This window comes from Alternaria arbusti, assembly GCF_024043155.1.
Source record: "Alternaria arbusti strain BMP 1465 chromosome Unknown scaffold_13, whole genome shotgun sequence".
Lineage (NCBI taxonomy): Eukaryota > Fungi > Ascomycota > Dothideomycetes > Pleosporales > Pleosporaceae > Alternaria > Alternaria arbusti.
In genome coordinates this window covers 657,737-678,128 of record NW_026249953.1, presented here as the reverse complement: position 1 = coordinate 678,128, position 20,392 = coordinate 657,737, and the positions used below count along the sequence as shown (strand labels likewise).

At 52.1% G+C, this 20,392-nt stretch overlaps 3 protein-coding genes across 3 annotated transcripts; 2 read left to right on the top strand and 1 right to left on the bottom strand.

Moving 5' to 3' along the window:
- Nucleotides 1-4,269: 4,269 nt before the first annotated feature.
- J4E86_008501 (uncharacterized protein) lies at nt 4,270-7,212 on the bottom strand (the record flags this gene model as incomplete). The annotated part of the gene is made up of 3 exons (XM_051449012.1): nt 4,270-4,371; nt 4,428-7,049; nt 7,111-7,212. The coding sequence occupies 3 exons, from the start codon at nt 7,210-7,212 to the stop codon at nt 4,270-4,272; spliced, it is 2,826 nt and encodes a 941-aa protein (XP_051300009.1).
- A 3,038-nt stretch (nt 7,213-10,250) lies between these two features.
- Nucleotides 10,251-11,943, top strand: SSH4 (Rsp5p-dependent ubiquitination, sorting of cargo proteins at the multivesicular body; the record flags this gene model as incomplete). Its single annotated transcript, XM_051449011.1, has 3 exons — nt 10,251-10,650; nt 10,701-11,006; nt 11,057-11,943. The coding sequence occupies 3 exons, from the start codon at nt 10,251-10,253 to the stop codon at nt 11,941-11,943; spliced, it is 1,593 nt and encodes a 530-aa protein (XP_051300008.1).
- Nucleotides 11,944-14,950: 3,007 nt separating this feature from the next.
- On the top strand, nt 14,951-15,656 carry J4E86_008499 (uncharacterized protein; the record flags this gene model as incomplete). The annotated part of the gene is made up of 2 exons (XM_051449010.1): nt 14,951-15,580; nt 15,624-15,656. The coding sequence occupies 2 exons, from the start codon at nt 14,951-14,953 to the stop codon at nt 15,654-15,656; spliced, it is 663 nt and encodes a 220-aa protein (XP_051300007.1).
- Nucleotides 15,657-20,392: the final 4,736 nt, after the last annotated feature.

The following is a 20,392-nucleotide window of genomic DNA, read 5'->3' as shown; positions in this document are numbered from 1 at the left end:
CTGTGCAGCGCCAGAACAAATGTGCGTCAGGGAACGTCATCCCGTTGGCTGTCGAACTTTTGTTCGTCTTGGCTGTGGCACGTGTCAGAAATTCCAGACAGGGCACCAGAACGCCATAAGAAGGGGATAAGCCAGCCTGCCACAATGCAGCAAGTTCGAGATTTCGACAGCCTCTCTCCTTCCGGCCAAGCAGCGGTCCTTACAATATCTATATTCTTCTTCTTCTTTGCGCCCGGCTTGACTGTCACATCCACGTGTGCTTGCCCTTGATGAGTTCAGCCGCGTCAGGATCCGCGGATCCTTGGGAGAATGTAAAACCGACCCTAGAGTCCCTCTGGCTGACAGAAGGTTGGAAGCTCAATGACATTGTTGAGGAAATGAGGAACAAGCACAGCTTCCATCGAGTGTGCGTCAGGCATATCCCTTTCTGTCTTTGGCGAGAGGACCTACGAGCTGACAAGTCTAACATAGTGAGCGCCAATACAAAACCCAGTTTGGAAAATGGGGGTGGTCAAAGAACGTTCGCAAGAGTGAGATCATCAAAGCTATGAAGCATTACAAAGGCCGTGCTGCAGTCGGCAAGTTCTCCACTCGAGTCGCTATCGATGGGAAGCAAGTTGATCGTCAGAAGGTGAGACGGGTGATGAAAGAAGAAATGCGAGAAACCGAAAGATTAATCTCCCTTAATCGCAACCAAATCACGACCGTAGACGGACACGTGCTGCCATTCACCAACAGTTTGTAAGTAGCCAACGGCCGGATTGTATGCTCGTGTGCTAACATCAAAGCTTCCTTAAATGGAACCTACCCTACGCTGCCATACGTCACTCATACGTACGACCTTTCGATCATTCGTCGCCCTTCGATCAACCAACGCCCCATAGCAACATCGAAGTTACCACCCCCTCATCGGCCGCGTCCCCAAACGATGCACCTTCACCGACGATCCAGCTCACGAAAAAGCTCACGATGGTTGAAAGAGCCGGCATGTTTGCACAAGGTCACCATGAGAAGCTTTTGAAGGCCCTGAATGGAGAAGAGAGAAGGTAAGACGAAAGCCGTGCTATGTTTCTTGAGTTGACAATATGGTAGGGCCTTGTCCGACTGGCTGTACCAGTATTGGTTCTTTTGCTTCAAGACCGCCAAACACTGGGGTAAAGGACCAAGGATATGGACGGCGGAGCTTTTGAACTTCGAACAGTATCTTTCCACAGGCCGTTCTAGTCTTCCAGGAACGCCCCAGGATTTGACACACGGCTCCACACCACATAGCGACGATGAGCCAACGCCACCTTCGGATCTTTGTCGATGGTACGTTCATGTGCATGAGCAGCGATATGAGCCGATACCGGAAGACTTATCTGAACCCCGAGCCTTTCCTCAGCCCGACCCTGATGACGATACCACCTGGGCAGCATGGTCTCCAAGTGAGCAGCAAGCTTCATTGCAGGCGCACCTGCGAAATGCGCTTGAACACAATGACTTCAGCCCTACCCCTGCCGCAGATCTCCCTGTCGCGATTCCACAGATTGCCAAAGCTGCAGACGAGGAACGTTCGAGCGAGTTGCTCGTCGAGTCTCTTGGTTTCAGCATCATGAGTCGAAATCTTGATCAGATTGAGCGAGTCTTCCTGCAGTTACGGGCCAAACACATCGATCCAGCATTAGTGCATCCATTTCATCTAGCAACGAGTTTCCTCGATGGGTCTAAATCTTGTTGCGATGTGTTCGTTGTGGTCTCGCAGTTTGTCCATCCAGGCCATGTCTCTGAGATGTACCTGGATGAGCATGGTCATACCATACTTGACAACCTGATGATCACGATCATCAAGTCTCACACAAGCGCAAAACCTGTTGTTGTAGACGATAATCTCAAAGACGTCTCACGTTTCATCGGAGAAGAAGTCGATATTTGTGGCCGTTGGGATGCAGACTCCCCTTGCGTACGCCAGCTCCATGCCCATGGCTGTCCATCGATACCGTCTAGCTGGAAACACAAGTTCTGCAATACATCAATCCAGGCAATATGTCACTGCATTAACCGGATGTTCCGGCGTATGCCACACCGTCTGCTACTGGACACACCAAGTGGATTATACATCCGACGCTGCTTCGGTACTGACTGTGGCAAAAAGTTGCAACTGCAACCTTTGCATAGTCTGGTAATGACGGCGTACCATCTTGCTACCCAGGGAAAGAACGGTGAAGATCTATTTGGTATACTAGCGTGCGCTCTTTGCCTCATATTTCACGGCTTTGACCCTTCCGTTCGAGCTGATGTTTCAGTCGCTGCGTTGTTATCACTTGACTCAATCGTTGAGTGTGATCACGAGGAGCTTACGGCTGCAGGACTTGCAGAGGAGATTCAATCTGTACCAGCATTCGAGACTTGGAATACCGAGCTCAGGACAGGATGGACTGTACTGGCCGGCGTACTACGTCGTTGTGAGACAGCGCATGTCGAGCAGGTCGGCAACAAATACAACGACTCAGAGTCGAGTGACGATGATGCCCATTTTATGGGATCCACTGAGCCTGATGAGTATTTGGCAGACGAACATACCTATGGAAACGACATTCCGCTCTGCTTTTATGGGAGGAAAGATCTCGGTACATTATGGTGTTCGGTTCAAGCGGAATATCTGTCGTATCGACGTCTTAACGACGGACTTGCCTGGACGTCGCGGTATTTTTCGATGGAGACTCTACGGGAGCAGCTAGAGCAAGATGAAGACCTTGTGGTGGGATATGCTGAGTACAGTTTATTGAAAGCTCACTGTGCCTGCCACAGCTTCGGTCGCTTTCCGATGACGGTGCTGGATGACGCGATCGATCCTAATCTTGCAAATCTCGATGTATGGGGGAGGGCCACATATGAAGTAATCGATTCAAGATGCTGGGAATAGAATGGTGGTCTGGTTGGGCTTCTCGTCCATTCAGTCATATACAAGCAGCGTACCGGCGAATTTGGACAACTATACACAGAACACATGGCTCTCTACTCCTTCCCGTTCTACAAGATGGACTTCTAGTAGAACATAATTTCTCTAATAGATGGCTGATAGGCTAAGATTCGGTGTCAAGCATGCTGGATCTGCTGGAGTGTGCCTATACAGACTCCGAGTTCAGGAAACAAAATCCCTACTAACACCGCGCCTTATCCACCACCAATGACGGTTCATCCATTTCTGTAACTCGAGCTCGCGTTTACCGATTTGTGTTACTATCGTGTCCTACAGCGAGGCGCCGATGTACTGTATCATGATAGGAAGGCTCGAGCGCAAAAACCAGGAGATGACAGGTGGAATGCCCCATGCTTGTGGCGTCCATTCAGAGGATCGTACGTAAGCGCTGGACAGCTGCTTTATCAGTAGCGCCTACGTGCTAGTGCATGGCGGAGCAAGCCACCAACACAGGACTGTGTGTTAATAGTCCGTATACAGAAAGGAGGCTTACTAAATACAGAAGAATTGAGGAACTTTGTGATAGTAATCCCCGCTGTTGTATGTTTTTGCCAATTGAACCTTCTTTTTGCCAATCTTTGTGCTGCCCGTCGCGCATCTACATTAGTGGAAGTTGGGAGAGAAGGCTGTGCATTGAGGGCGACGTGGCTGCTAAATCGTAGACAGCCGAGAGAACGACATTAAGGTTATGAAATATTTTCGTTTTGACTGCGCTGCTTACCCAAAACAAGAGTGAAAGCAAGAGCGCGTGGACTGGTGTTTGTAGCAGCTTCAGCATCGCTGGCTCAGCGAAGAGTAGCTGCCGTAAGCATGCGAACAAGGGCTCCAAACCACCGACTAAGACGCATTGCCGTGGCTCGAGAGAAGAAAATTTGAACTAGTACTAAGCTAAACTAAGACTACCTACTATACTACCTACATCCGCTCAAGCAAAACGCCTTAGAAATGTTCTCATACGTGCGTGCGTATATCATCGCCTCTTCATTCGTCGCATAAACAACTAAAAACCGCTGCGCTCGCTAGAAGAAAAAAAGATAAAGACACACATGTTCTATGTAGATATCACCCGCCACCCCCCTATTTGCCTGCCGAAAATGCTATCACTAGTCCCATTTCCTCCTCCTTATCAGAGTCACATACATACAAGGATGGTATGGACGCGGCCTGTTGGTATTTCCCTACTTCCCTTCTCTTCCTCTAAGATCCAGACGTTTCCTTCGTCCTATTCCTTATTCAACGCCCGCGGTAGCACGCACACACATGTGGGAAATGATGATATCGGAAGTTGATATGGTTTTTGTTTGTACTTAGACGGAGTATAACTCGCGGAAGCGAGCCTGCTGCTCGGAAGGCAGGCCTCCGAGGAAGGCGTCGAAGTTGCCGATCATGCCTTTGTATTGCTGAATGACCTGGTGATAGTGTTAGCTGACTGTGCTCTTCGTTATCAGTATGGATATGATCTCACCTTCTGGAACGTCTCCTGCACCTGCCGACCAGCCGTAGGTCCGCGTACAACATTCCGATCAGCCTGTGACATATCGCTGAAGAACTCCAGAAGAGATTGCTCCATGGCTCCCGGGTTGGCCAGAACGATCAACATAAACCCAGTGAGTGCGTGGCACTTCTCATCCGTCCATTGCACTTTCCTGATGGCGCGGAGGAAAGGAGGAGCGATTTGAGCGAGATGGGGGGCGAGTAAGGGCGCGCTACCGAGACCTAGACGACCGAGAGCAATGGCTGCGTTCTCGTTTAGAGACTCGGGGACGCGCTCGTCGAAGAGGATGTTACCCAGCTTCTGGAGCAACTGCTCAACATAGGGCTCCATGCCTTCTTTGTGGCACATGGCAATCTCGCCGACGGACCAGCAGGCGTTGTTAATGACTGAGTATCCAGTGTCGAGACTGTTAGAATCTATCCGCGAAACGTCTAACTGTGTGATGAGGGTGGTCAATACGTCTCGCAGATGGGGCTGGAGTTGTTGGAAGACGTAGATGGCGCAGTCTCCGAGAAGTGCGTATGCAGACTGTCGCACGTCGTTGTTTGGGTCCCGCATGCAGACAACTAGTAGGTTGAAGAAGTTTGGTGCTTGTGTGACTAGTGTCGCGCTGTCCTGGGAGTTGAGGGCTTGGATGATGGCGCTGAGCAAGTCAAGGCTTGTTACCAAAAAGTCTTTGTCCGGAGGCTCGAAACCTTGAATCTCAGCCGCCATTTGACCTTCTTCGAGGTTGCGGTGGATGATCTTCATGCACCTGGCGAATATGCCAGCTGCGTATGGCGCGAATTTGGGTCCGAGAGCCGTGGCAACATATGAGAGGCACTCCAGCAATGGGAACATTTCTCTTGATTGGTCTGACACCTTGTTCCATCGTTGAATGAGCGCGGGCATAAGTGTCTGGACGAGCGAGTCGTCTGCCAGTGCAGGTCCGACGTGTTCGGCCAGTGTCTGAACGCAGTCGTAAAGGATGAACATGTTCCGGTCCTTGTACATAGCAAAGCACTGTACGAACTGCTTGACAATGACAGGACAGTATAGGGTTAGCTCAACGTTGGCCTTCTCCTCGAGATTTGCAAAGGCTGACGCCGCAGCTTCCTGGACGCGCTTGTTGGTGTCGAGCATCTTCACCAGAATGCCCTCCATCATTGGTTCGAAGAACTGCTTCTTGCCAGCCCCGTCAAGATGCGCAGCCCATCCCGAGTAGCGACCGAGAGTCCAGCATGTGATTTGGCGCACAACAGGCTTCGGGTCGTTCAGTAGTGTCAGGAGGAATGGAGTGAGCATGGGAAGATGCGGCTCCACAACTTCCATGCAGCCATCCGCAATAGCGCCAAGAGCCAGAACTGCGGACTCCCGGTTGGGCCATTCAGCGTGGTTAAGGTTGTCTGTGAGGTATGGAAGAGTCGCCTGGAATACGGCCTCGTGGAAGACGGATGCGAGGACATCAAGGGCCGCAGCGGAGCACTTTCGAAGGTTCCACATCTCCTCGGGGTCGCCGAACTCGTCATCGTCGTCAAAGTCGTCAATCTCGCCGTCGCTGAGACCATCGTCATCGCCTGTGGGTAATCCGGCTCCATTCGAGCCTGGGACCGTCTCGCCGTTCGCGTTTGTGGTAAGTCGCGCGGCCTTGCTTGATGCGAACTGAGGTTTGATGTCTTGTTCCCGATCCTCCTGCTCATAGTCCTCCTCTTCACCCTCTAGACGGAGAATCTCATCCTCGCTATACACCATGCTGGATAGCAATACAGGTATTATCTTGGCCAGATATGGTCCAAGGTGGTCCCTCATCTTCTCATCCTCACTGGCACACAGCCAGAACTCGGCCGCGTCCAAAGCCAGGTCTGCATTGTTCTCAGTGCGCTGCTGTGCGACCATGAATTCGACCAGACCCTCCATATGTGGTATTATCATCTGAGGAGCGATGTCGGCTATGTGGACGAAGGTTCGGCAGACGTGTTTCCGCACGTCTTCGCTGGGGTCAGTGGCTAGTTTGAAAAGCTGCTGCATGAGCATGTCGATGTTCGCGACGACGGCCTGGGGCTTCTCTGGGACGAATACGTTGATAGCGGCCAATGCGTCGGCGCGTACTCGGGGCTGGGGGCTTGTTGTGAGTTCGAGCAGCTGGGGAAAGAGGAAGTTGAGGGGCTTTTGTCCTTGGTAGTCCCGGTCCAGAGCCTTCCTGTTGTCCTCACAGATCTTGAGCAGCGCGCCCATGGCGCCTTCTTGCGCCTGTGTCGAGACACTGCCGTCGGCGTTGCTGACCATGCCGACCAGCTCTGAGAGAATCTGGGGCCAGCCCATAATAGAGCCCTGGCGCACAATCTCCGTTATGACATTTCCCGCGTAGCCCCGTATTTGCGTAGTCGAGTCTTGCAATCCCGCAAGTATCACTGATCGTATGTAGTCCTTGGTGGAGTCGGGCATCGATTTGTAGCCGGTCTTGATGTCGTTCTTGAGCATAACGGCAGCGGCAGCGCGCGTCTGGAAGTATTGAGAGGCGTCCATGTTCACGACGGACGGGGGCTGGCTGCTGGAGAAGATGTAGGCGAGGTACTTGTCGATATCAGGTGAAGTTTGGGCCGACTTGAGCATCTGTGTGGTCGCCGCGGTCAGCACAGTACAGCAATGCAATTCGTAGCAGGGACAAACGAACCTCTCCGGCATTCTTGCGCGCATTCTGATCATGGCCGCTCAGCGAGTCCCTCAGACACTGCGCCAGCTGTCGCAGGGGCTCCTCTTGGGGTTGCCACGCCATATTTGCGGTGGATTACTTCGCAGTGCGGGGAAGGTGTGTGCGAGAGTCTAGTAGCACCCTCGAATTGGGTATGTGCGGAAAAGCAGGGCTGCGCTGCGGAGGTGAAGCAGGCGGAAAAAAGAGTAGACCCTGGCGACTTAAGCTTGTTCTGCTGGTACGCTTCATGGTTAGCTCTGACGGGGAAAGCCATGGGCGAATGAACAATGAGGGGCAGTGCTCACCAGCCTTTCACGCGAAACAGACAATAGGGCGGGCTACAAGGCGACGAACATGTTTTTTCTAGCGGCCGACAAATTATTCCCTCGCTGTAATATTTTGCGTGTAGTGCAACAAGTTTGCTCGAGAATGACGCGGGAGCCCGTAACGTGCAGTGGGTTCTGCTTGCGACCCAATTATGCGCAGCGGGCGGTGAGCTAGGAAGGAGCAGCTGCCGTGCGACTGAGTCGAGGATGCGAGCGCAGTCAGCCTTTACCAAGGCCGAGACGGCGAGCTTCAGGGGCGGTATAAAGCGGGCGAGGTCGTAATCTCAGTGAGTGCGCGTCTGCTGGGGTGATGTGCCTGCTTGCGACCGCCCAAGTCGGGCGGGCTCGGTAGAAAAGGGCGACGTGACTGCGAGACGCGTGCAAGACTTCCCCAGCTCTTCCACACCAACAAACAAAGTCGCCCTCATCGCGCCTCATCATTCACACGGTACCTAAATGGTCGATACTGCGCGGTAGTCGAAAACAGCACCTGTCATCAGCCGTCTGTTGTACAAGTCGGTGCTTTTAGCACACGTCGTACCGCAGCACCTGCATCGTGCTCCTGCTTCAATAACGCCGTCCGGTATCGCGTCAGTCGAGAATTGACGTCCGGCCAGCACCTAAAAAGTCATGTGAGTGCTTCAGGGAAATCACGTGCATCGCCATCGCTCCTTCCCGAGGTCCTGTTCCAAGGTTGTCTCACTTTCCTAGCTCAATGACCCTTACTCCTCAACCTCACTTCCGGAGACCCCGTGAGGAAGTCTCAAAAACATCAAGAACGTCAAGGCTCAGTCATTTCTCTCAGTCACGCAATACACTACCCGTCTTCGAAATACATTACTCCACGCTCAAGGTACAGCACAGCCCATGTGTCAGTAAGTGGTCGACAACACTAGCCAGTCGTCAAGAGCCAGAAGGCGCCGACAACGGAAGTCACATTGTGATGGTCAATGACCCACTGTAAGCAAGGTACAGAACTGATTCCGGATAGCATCCATTGCTCACTTGGGTGCTTGCGTGATTCGCGTGTACCATGACATGGACATATTGGGCCTTGTGTTATGATGATAGTACAATTGAGCCTCCTTCCAGTTACACATGAGCGACTGCCTCATGGCTGCCAGCAGGGCGAAAGCAATACACCTGGTCCAAGAAAAACGCATCGCTAGGACCTCACCATCTTCAGTCGATGACAAAGGACGGGGGCTCGTATCAGACTTGAACTACTTGCAGCCTATGTCGATGAGCTGCGTCCGCATGGGCCGTCTATGAAGTCAGTATATCACGCCCATGAATACCCCCACGGACAGTTGTCTACTACCGGATTCGCGTGCGACTTGATGCAGTCTGAAGTTACACTATTCCGAACAAACGTCATCGCGAATGTACTGTTGGTCGATGTCATCTGACAATAGTCAATACTGACTCCTCTCCTTTGGGTCATGCACGAAGTCATCACTGAATTTACGCCTCCCTTGAGAGAGCATGGTCTGTCTCCAAACTTCCAACTGCTTCCTTCAAATTATCAAGTCATGTATCATACGCCTTATTCGACAACTCATGACTATTCTTGCTTCTTCCTCATTAACGTATTGGAGCCGCTATCGATTACTCAGGGTATGAGCTTTGACGTCTTTGACGTCAATGGCGAGCGGGTAGGCATCCTATCCGTAGAACGACGCAAGACTGATGTCCAGGCTGTGTGATATAGAAGCGCGGGACAAATTCCAGTGCAATCGGCCATTTAACACAACATGATGTCAACAGGCTATGAAGTCGTCGCGACTCAAAGAAGTCCCCTTGCGTGATGAAAAAGGATGAACCATATTGCTAACTTCAAGACATCAAGACGAGCTCAAAAGAGCACTTCGCTTGCTATGTATGCGGTAACGAGATATTGATAGGGCTTACCGATATCAGGCACAGACACTAGCTGCTGAAGCGCCTTTGAAGGCGGCTCTGCTATGTTGGTGTTTCAGGACTGTACGACATGGGTTCGCCAGTGGATCAAGTGCCTCAGAAGCATTTCCCCGCGCTTGAACAAAAGCAATCGCGTCAAGTGCTAATTTTGGCCTGTCTATTCTGGCATGTCTGGAGTAGCGATATGTCTACTTTTTGCGAGGGACCAGAACCGAGAGTGATGCAAGTCTAGCACTTTCTGTTGTGTCGTAGGAAAGCTCGTAGCCTTCTAGAAGAGTAGTGCACGCATGATGTCGTGGCCATGCAAGTCTGAGTTGGTTTTTCGGTCTGGATTGCTGCGCGACGACTACCATGGTCGAGATTACCGCTTCAAGACGGCGAAGGGAGCCAGCGCAATGCTAAGGGACGCCGTTGAAGCCTACGAAAGTATTGATTTTCCCAAGTGTGGTGTTTCGCGGCGAATCTGTAACGTGACGGGTAGATCGGCAGAATCCAGGACCCGGGGGCTCAGAGTGTCGTGTGCAGGCGGAGGTGGCAAAGCGCCGCGCGATTCCAAGCCAAGCTGCGTCAGGCACTTGACGTCTCACGCCGATCTCACAATCACGCCAATCCACCATCACACTTCGACGCCTTTCCTTCACCCTCACCCACGACGGCGCACTGCTACCGACGGCAATTCGCACCTTCACCACGCCCCATCGCGTCGCTGCCCTGTCGCCAGCTCTGCCAGCCATCCGCCGCGGCACGTCAACGAGTGGTTACCGGCCCCCACTGATCCGTCCAGCGACTCCACTGGACGACTTCATCCCGGAACGAGCGCTGCTGCGCCCATCGCACCCGCCCTCACCGAGTCGCAACCCCCATAGCAGCTCGATTATGCTGCCTCAAGAACCGCTGCAAGCGGGCTCGCCGCACACGACACTCTCCAGGTCCTACTACCCGACCGGCAATGCGCCCTTTGCGCATGCCACCATCCTTACCGGACAACCGGCCTCACAGCTCGATGACGTGCGGATATCGAGATACAACAACACTCTCGGCTCGACGGCCAAGGGTATCATGATAGGCATATTCTCCGTGCTGGGCGCTGCGGGCGTATGTCTTATCATTGCCGCCATTGTTTACTACTTCCGCTACACCAACACAGGACGCATCTTCCTCGACCGGATAACGCGGCCTGGTGAATATGACGACGAGCAACAGTTTGCCAAGGAGGAGGCCGAGGCGCTAGAGGATATGGACGACCTGCAAAGAACAGAGTACATGAGAGCGAAAGGTATGCCAGGCAGGTTATTGTGCAGGGAGAGCACCAGCTAACCTCCACAGCTTTTGTGCAAGCCAACCCGCCCGAGTCCGTTCAAACCGACATATCACTATCGCAGTTCTTGGCTATACAAGAGAAGGGAGTGTCCGCCTGGGAATTTGAGCCCGAACTAGAGATTGCCAACTGCTTTGTCGAAGGCCGCACGGAAATTGAGTTCTTTGATTCGGAGTGCAGCGTCCAGAGCAACCTCCCGATCCCGAAGCAAAACGAAGTCTACTACTGGGAAGCCAAGGTCTACGAGAAGCCCGAGAACACTAGCATTGCGATTGGCGTCACAACGAAGCCGTACCCGTTGTTCAGACTACCAGGTTTGTCAACGACCACGCCTTCTCTTTTTTCGTTTACTAACGTTTGTCAGGATACCACAAAGCCTCGATATCGTACATGTCCAACGGAAACCGCCGATACAACCAGCCCTTCCAACCCTCCGCTTACGGTCCCTCCTACGTTCAAGGAGACGTCATTGGCGTTGGATACAGACCTCGAACAGGAACAATCTTCTTCACGCGAAATGGAAAGAAACTCGACGACGTCGCCCACGGTCTCAAAACACAAAACTTCTTCCCCACCGTAGGCGCAAACGGCCCATGCCAAGTTCACGTCAACTTCGGCCAAATGGGCTTCGTCTTCATCGAAGCCAACGTCAAGAAATGGGGTCTAGCCCCCCAAACCGGCAGTCTCGCACCCCCACCCCCCTACGGCAGCGAACAAGGATCCATACTCCTCGACTCCGGTCGCGAAGGCATAAGAGAAGGCATGGGCGGAAGCTACATCCAAGCCGGTTTCGGTCACGGCCGCTCCAGCAGCCAGCAAATGCGTCTCGGACGCCAAGTACCAACAAGTCCCGGTCCGCAACGCAGTCCAACCGACATCTCATTAGCCGCCCTTAGTCTGGTCGATTCTAACGAAGATGTCGGTGAAGGGACTAGCCACGACGATCACGCGACAACCACAATCCCCGTAGACCAACGCCAGGGTCTTGGTCTCCTGTCACCAGGCGAACTCCCTCCTGAGTACAGTAGTCCTGTTGGCTCGCCCAACCTGCGCAACACGGCCGACCACGAAAGAAACGGATACTGGAACGAGCGAGCACCGCTTCTACAGAACCAGCAGCAGTCTGGCGAAAGAAGTCCACCGGTTCCGAGCTATGATGCCGCGATGGCTGATACACCAGAGATACGGCGTCCTGCTATCAGAGTGAGGAGCGCGACGGAGGCTGGTGTGAGACCGCGTGGACCCCGCTAGACGAGCTGGAAGTCCTTTTTCTTTTGTGTTACTCTACTCTCCATTGTTTTGACGAATCTGAGAGGAAGATTGCGTCTTTTCACTATACCCTATCGCTCAAATTTCTCCTTTTTCCTATCTTTGTCGAGGCTGGATCCATCTCATTGCGAAGGATCATTATGGATCGAACGCACCGCTGTGGGAAATGTCTCCACGGACTGCATGGGTGGCAGCGAAACATATCTTTGAGCGGCCTGATCTGTTATGGCCCATACTACCTGGCGTTCTGGAAGCGAGCATTGTTACGTTTATTTTTGCTTGCTTTCTGGGTGGAGTCACGAATGATTAAGCACACGAATACTCCTGTTGCTGGCGTTTTATTGGATAGAATGGCTCGATGTGCGTTGAAGCGCGTTCAAATTGGATTGCGGCTGGCTTTGGCTACTCATGTGGTAGCTTTTGGATTGTAGTAGTAAAGCGATGAGTTGGTTGATTGTCAATATACACGCTCTCCCACTTGCGAGAATTATCGTATCAATTCTTCCTTCTGTCTACATTGCCTGTCATCACTTCTAGCTATGGATTTCTCGTGGCTAACAGCAATTTAGTTGTTCACCAGACACGCGGTCTACAAAATCCTTTTCTTACTGTCAAATCGCACGAACGTACACATTCGGTCTCCATAGAGACCCATAGTACTCTTCCAGGTTGCCATACTTGGCGTACCAAAGTGAAGACCTAGCGCTCGCTCAATTTGTTGGAGAGCATTATCTCTTTTCAGTTCCTCCTGAACGCACAAAAAACCGCCACCGCGTTCAATACCTTCTGCAGCACAATAGTAATGTCCACGAACAATTCATGGGCGGACGACCATACCCATGGCGCAACCCCGCGATCATCTTCGAATCGCTAGCAGAATCGCTCATCATCGCCAACCTAAAACGCTCCTGGCACTTCCAAAGAGAAGCACAATTCCGCTGGATGCAAAAAGTGATCTGGACCTCGATTGACCGCTATCGTGTAGTCGTTCGCGACGTCGAGGGCACGGTAGGCGAAATAGCAAAGGAACTTTGCAACAAGCCCACGGCATTTTATTGGCTCCAGTCAGCGCAGACAGGGGCTCCGCATGCCCCCGAGAAGTCTTGCATGTCTGGTGGTGTCTTTGCGGCTATATACGAAGAATGGCGTCGAGGTTGTGTTAAGCTAAATATCGAGTTTGCCCATTTCTTCGCTGCGCCCGTGAGGGTTGCGGGTACGGGTCCGGACAGCCTACCAGATATCTTGAGGGCATATTTATCGCTTTGTGCTCAAGCACGGCATGTTTCGTTGGATATGTAGAACTATTCAATGCATCCACTTCTCCCTGCCGTTATTCTCATATGCGACCGCCGTGACTCAAGAGCTAAAGGAGGAACAGATGGCTTTGTCAGTCTCCGCGAAGTAGCGAGCACACAGACTGTGCTTGTCATTCTCACTGGGGAAAATCGTACCAGTACCGGTATCCACATTTCTCTGGATCCTCTCAAACCCTTCGCTCTGCCCATCGAGAGACCTGACGCCACTGGCGGCCTTGATATCCTGCGCGTGCCCCTGGACGTCGCCGTCAGGTTTGTCACTGAGTTGGAGGCCAGGATTGATGAGCAAAAGGAAACCAGCAGTGCGAAGTTGGACAAGAGTCTTTGTCTGCACCAAACGCCCGTTGGATACAGTCGCGACATCAGATTTTACCCGAATGTATGGGCGAGGATAATGCGGGCAGAGGCGATGAAGACTGGGTTTAAAAAGTTGGAGGATACGAAGTTTGCTGCTGTACGCGTTCATGCTCAGCTTTCTGGGCAAGGGTCGGGTTGTGAACTTGAACATGTGCCGTTTAGCCAGACGTGGAAACCCTGAACTGACTTGCGTGTTTGAGTTGATCGTTCCGCGTGGGATTGAGGCACACGGTGAGTGCAAAGCTTGAAGTTGTTTCATTGGCAGTGGTGGAAGAGCTGGTATGTTTTAAGCGGTAAGAATGTTTACTGCATCTATGCGCAGGTCATCCAGAGCTCTTGTTCCATCTTTCAATGATTCCATTACTTTAGCGTTGAGGCGAGGGAGAGCGGAAAGAAGAGAATGGGGAAAGAGCAGAGAAGCTACGTGTATCATCCATGAAGAGCTTCTCGATAGTTCCTACCTCATGTAAGTATGTAGTCTTTACCATCGCCTTCTATTCTTTCTCACCTGTATACCGCACCGAAACTTCTGCAACATGTCAAACCCTCTCGAAGTCTACGAAACCGCGATCACGAACGGAAAGCGGCTATGCAAGGAGTAAGCCAGTTCTCGAGCACAGCCACCTTTGCCCGCCTCGCTTTCTTCTTGTGGCTACTATGTGAAGTCAGGGAGATTACGATCCAACACCGAGAATGCTCTCGGGAGAGTGGAAATATCCTGCGGCATAATGATCAGTAATTCGACCTATGTTGAAGATCGCTCTGTGAGTAAAGAGGAGTAATGAGGCGATGATGGTGGCGTTGTACTGATTGCGTGACAAGATGCGTGAAGGAGCTTGCCGGCTACGATGTTTTTGTAAGCAGTTGTTGGATCTTGACAGCCTGTACGTATGCGGCAAGTGAGATATTGATGAAAGTATAAGCGGGGAACAGTGGTGTTGTCGTTTTCTTAGTTCCTCGTGGTAGACGTGGCTTGCTTGATGCTGCCTTCCAGAGGTGTGAAGCGAGATTGCTCAGCCCCCAAGTGAAACAGTGAAGTGCGCCACGTGGGCGTCAATGACCGTGTCTCCTTCCAATCACAACCATCTTCTTCGCGACTTTCAATGTATACCGCGCGACTCCATCTCTCTTTCCTTTCATCAAAATCGTCCCGCAACTTTCACCCATGAGCGTACGGCTGCGTTTCTCGCGACATCAAAGCTATCGCAATCATAACGTATACCCCAAGACAATCTCGATGATCAGCCGGAACCAAAACCAGGGCCCATTCTGATCAAGAGCGCGCTCTCTTCTTCTTCTTTGTGTCTCTCGCTATCATGACCAGTCTTGTCTGTGACGGCACCGAAGCTGGCAACCAAGATTGGGTGATTAGCGGCTTCTACGGTCCAGGCGGATGGGCAGCTTGGTGCATCAGCCTCATCGCATCTTGGGCACCGATCCTACTCGAAGATGACGCACACAATCTCCACCTCATCGCATACGCGTTATACATGAACTGGGCAGCGATAGACTCTTTCCGATATCTATCCTTCGGAGGAAAGCTCGTCGAACTAGCATCGAGAAAGGAAGCGTTAGAACGAGAGCGGTTCGTCAGTGTCAGACAAGATGCCGATACATTGGTCTTCCTACAGCACTGGCCGTCAGATTGGGATAAGCCTAGACTATGGGACGTGGACACAATCCTGACGAATACCACGCTTCAAGTGCAAGATGCCGAAATCCACATCGGAGATACGACAGAAGCCTCCCCGGGACTATGGGACTTTTACTCGATGCCTACAACAGAAGATCTTACGAGTGAACTTGCAAGAGTCGAAACTCAACTTGCCAAAGCCATAGAAACCTTTGGACAACAACAGTCCTTACTCAGCAACCAGATGCATCAACTACAGGCAGCGCTGGCAGTGTTGAACCTTGGCATGCCGCATGCATGGATGCAGATGTTGGTTTGCATATGGAAGACGCACAAAGACAATCCAAGCGAAACAGTGCAATCAAGCCAAAGACGCATTTGGATTATAACCACGGGCCTGGTCCTGCCTTCGATCATGCAATTGTTAGATGCAATACTCCATAATGGAGCTATCATGACCGGATGGTCAGGCACCACAGTGTTTACCATGGGACTCATGATAACGACTACGTTGGGTCTTCAATACGGCAGCGTTTTCGCTCCGCTACCACCGCACATGAATACTGTGCTCAAGCACATCCTCGCAACCATCTCCGCACTCCTCTGTACAGGATGTTACGCGCTTTTAGTGCTCTTACTTCGATGTACATCGGTCAAGGGACTAAGATGCGGCTTGATGCCACATACGCATTCCGAGATCACGGAGCTGGATCAGGCGTTCGCGCTGTTCGCTGCGCTTCTTTATTTTCTTTATGAGTTTGGTTCGTTGCTCGTTAGTTTTTTCGGGTTTCTGAGGCTTCAGTTTGAGAAGCTGCTTTTTGGGAACAAGGCTCATCATACGACGTGGGCTGGTGTGCCGCTCGGGCTGCCATATTGATGGAAGCTTGTCTGCAGACTAGAACGACGACTCATAGCATCTCAAGGGTTAATACAATACCTTGTCGTTCGTTCCACTGTGTTGCATTTGCTCTGGGAGGTGTTCTGGAGCATCTTTATACATGAAGCTCTTCTCATTTCCAAGTACCCAAGGCACGCCTCACTCTCCGAACGAACCTTGCTTCGACAACGTCTGACCGGCATCATTACTAAGATCAGCTATATTATCTCTTCTCTTACCGCCGTTTTGAAGATCAGGGCATCCACTCACTACTCCCTGTCGAAGAAAAAGACACGAAAAAGGTAGGATACATGCCCATCATCGGCAAGTCCGAAGAGCATTCTTCGTCAACATGTCCGCGACAAGTTGGCCCATGAGAATTGAAGCACGTGTAGCCAATAACCAACTTTGATTTAGGCTAACATCTTCTCAGCACGCAAGAAGTATACCAGTACAAAACAGAACCATACCTTCGCAGCACGTCCAAAAGCTGTCTCCGATTCTCTACATCAGCTAGAAATAAGTACACCAACATATGCACAGAAAGACACCCACCCCACATCAACCACTTCTTCGGCCGAGAAATCAACAATCCCATCATCGCCCCGAACAATCTGCATGCATTTCGCGTATGCAGCTACATCCTTCGTACCAAAGAAAAACACCACCCCAAGAAAAGATCACAGCTGTATCCGTGAACTATCTACAAATATACACAACTACCCCACCAACCCAATCTCACATTCTCCAATCACCTTCCAGAACCCTTCTTCCGCACCAACCTCGTATTTCGGAGTTATAAAAAAGTCCTCCCCTTACCCACATTCCACGTTCCACTACCGACCGACCGAACTTTCAGCCTCACCTGGGCAGCGTGCGCGCTAATGGGACGTGCCGTGAATACGAGAATGTATGACGGTACCGAGTAAGAAGCCAGTGCAGAAGCTACGCGTCGCGTCCGAAGCGATCAACACCGCGTACGACACCCAGTCACGTTACCTACCTAACGTAGTTCGCCCGTTTGCTAGGGAGGTAAGACCGAGAGGAGACCGTGCTTATCCACTGTTTTCTAGGGTTGGAAGGGGTAGTGAAGGCTTGTTGGGTTTGGGAGGTTTGTCGATGTACGATGTACGAATCATGTCTTAGACATTTGTACGCAGGGAAAAAGATCTTCAACAGCTATGTTTCACGCCTGCCACGCGTTGAACACTAAGTGTCTGTTGGGCTGTTCGAGTTGGGATTGATATGTTTAGTAGTAGTGAAGGCAGCGGTGCCATGAGTGCGAATGCTGTGATGCCACGATATGCGTTGCATATCCAAATACACACGCTACGTGTCAGTGTACTCGCTGATCCCTTTGCAACCTCACCGTAAGGTAACATCCTCACTACTGTCAATGGCAATACATAGTAACACAGCAGAGTCGCAATCGCAATCGCAGTCGCAGTCGCATCGCATGCACAGTACCAGCAGATCTACCATCCAGCGGGTCAACTCCCCCCGTCTTAGATATGCCCGCAAACAGCCTAGTCCCTCCCCCAAAACCCCAATTGGGGGGTTTGGAGACACAGAAAGCATACAAAGGTGAGGCTTAGCTCTCCGACTAAATAGTCCCGACTAATTAGTTATCGGAGTGTGGGCGTGGGCGGTCGGAAGGAAGGAATGCGGGAATCGACTGATAATGACATCGTGGGGTGCTCCGTCCGGCAATCAGTTCAGGCAAATGTGCGGGCGAAAAGGTGTGTGTAGTGTAGGAGATGTCTCCGAGAGCTGATGGTTGGAAGTCGACGTAGAGTTTAGGCAGTTGGGTGTTAGTCTTCGCGAACTTATTTAGTTAGCAGCGTCGACGGTCGGCTTTCGCTTCCAAAGACTTTTTTGGCGGGCGCGGGCATGGCACCAGAAACGTGGCAATGCGACGCGCGCGGCGTTAGAAGAGCGCCAGAAACGCCAGAACCCATCGGATCGTGCTTGTCCGAGGTGGTGAACCAGAGGAAAACGAACTTTGGCATCGTGGCATTCTCCGCGAAAATGCGCCATGGCGATGGTAGTGAGCGCGACACAAGTCGGGGACAGGCCAGCCACACAGTCTAACGCAGCTTTGGTGTCCGTGCCAGACGCGAGGCTACTCGTTTCGTCCTTCGTTCAGCCACCCCTTATGTACGCGCGGATCATATCGTCGAGGCTTCGGAACTTTCTCCAGCATTCGGCTTCATCACGCCTAGGTTCATGTACACACAGTACCATGATGTACCTACAGCGACCGACCGACCCTCCGCCTCGGCTCGACATGACAATGACCAGCCTGAGGCTCACACACCCACCCACCCATGCACGCTTGATCCCCAGAATAGAAATTATCAATGACCTGTTCGGTATTAGTAGAAATCGGGGGCTGCTGCTGCTGGGGCTGCACGGCTGTCAGAAAGTAGAGATCTGCTTTCCTGCAGGTGCTGGTGCGTGAGCGCTGGCAGGGTGCGCGAGCGCAGGTGGCATCCTTCGGCCGACCGAGCTCACGCATTTTTTTTGTTTGGTTTGGTGGTTGATCGTCGCGTCACGTTTTCTCTCTCTCCTTCGGAAGCCGGACAAAAGCCAGATCCGAGCCCCGGGCGGTGGTTGGTGGATTCCAAGTGCGGTGAACCCAGAACCAAACGTCGAGTGAGACTCGAGTCAGCGCGCTGGTACACCACGGGTAGTGCCCGTTGCGTTCTGCCAGGTCAGAATTTTGGAGTGTCATGGTGCTGCGACAAAGAGGATACTATGGCGAGTGGAAAACCATCTGCATCATCCGATAGTTCGCAAAGTTCCGATTCTTGAGGTGGATATGATGAGTGATCATTTATGCAAACCTACTCCATTTCCATGTCCTCGAGACGAGATCTCGGCATAATAGCACCGCAACAGCCCACACACGGAGGCCGTGGGCCACGGGAGAGTGGGGGACATGCCCTGGACGTCCGACTTCTCAGCGGCCAGCGACGTGAAAAAACGTGTAGGGCGCGATGGAGACAGCGGAGCCCAAACGTTCCAAGAGAGCGGAGCCGCTTGAAGAGCGTCCCTCAGGAACGGCGGAAATTTCTTGTGGGTCGCCCTCTCGCATTGGGGAGGCACGTTTGTTGGAAGGAGGAGGAGGAAGCAAGGAAGCGTGTGCACAGAGTTTCTACTCGCCTGCCCTGGTCCATCGTCCTTCCGCTAACTCGACACCAGGGACGCGGCTAAGCAACCTGCCGGACTCCCATGATGCAACTGCTATCTGGGATGTCTGAAGCAGCTGGCCAGCAGACGACCCAAACTTTTCAACCTGCAAGTTGCAACACTACCGGGTAGCTCTCTCTCTCGCGCTCTTCGGGCAGACCATGGATATGCCTTGTAAGTGCTCAAGTACCGAGATGCCGAGGAGATGGTTCTCGCAGTCCCAATCCAAGAACAACCCTGGAGACCCTGGCGTGAGCACTATTAGCTAAGACGTAACAAAGTGCTGGAATTGTCGGTGAACCGCTTTGGGGTCGCAAAGCCGAAGGCAGCCTTCTTATTGACAAGCAAGTGTTGCGACGGCAAGTGTGTGATGGCTGGCGAGGGAAATGGCGAAGGCAGCGAGAAAGTGGAATAATTGCGAGAAAATCATAGGAACTTCGCTTGCACCTTCCGCTTTGCATGCTGTGGCTGACATGGATGCCGCTCCCGTTGTTGTCGTTATGGTTATGCATTAGAATCCTCCAAACGCCTGACGCCGCACGCAAAAGACGACCAATCGACATTTTGATGCGCAACTCCCCTCGAACACACCATATCAGCCCTATCATCTTAACGTTGACCGGTCTCTGCACCAACAAATAGTACGCCAAGCCGGAGCATTCTGTGGCGGTGCAGCCATCACAGCATTTTCGCATTCCCACACAAAACAAGGTTGGCGCAGACAACCTGCTGCGTGGCTGGTGAGAGAACGGTGTGACGATTCGTACGCGTTAGCCAGGCTAGGCGAGTGAGCAAATCCTATCCCGCTACCCGCGAAAAGCGAAATCCAGCGCACTGGTATGACATCAAGCTCGAGCCTACTGTACGCTGTAGGTCATACCTTAGCGCGGCCGTTGTCTTTTGATCCTTAACTATCCTTTCTTTCGTCAGGGTTTACCCATCCGGGAAAACCTGCGTATTTCGTCCTAGACGGCATTGAAGAGAACTATTGCGCTGAATCGAGACTGCATTGTCGGCAACATGCTTGTACGTAAACCCGCAGTGCTGGGTTGATAA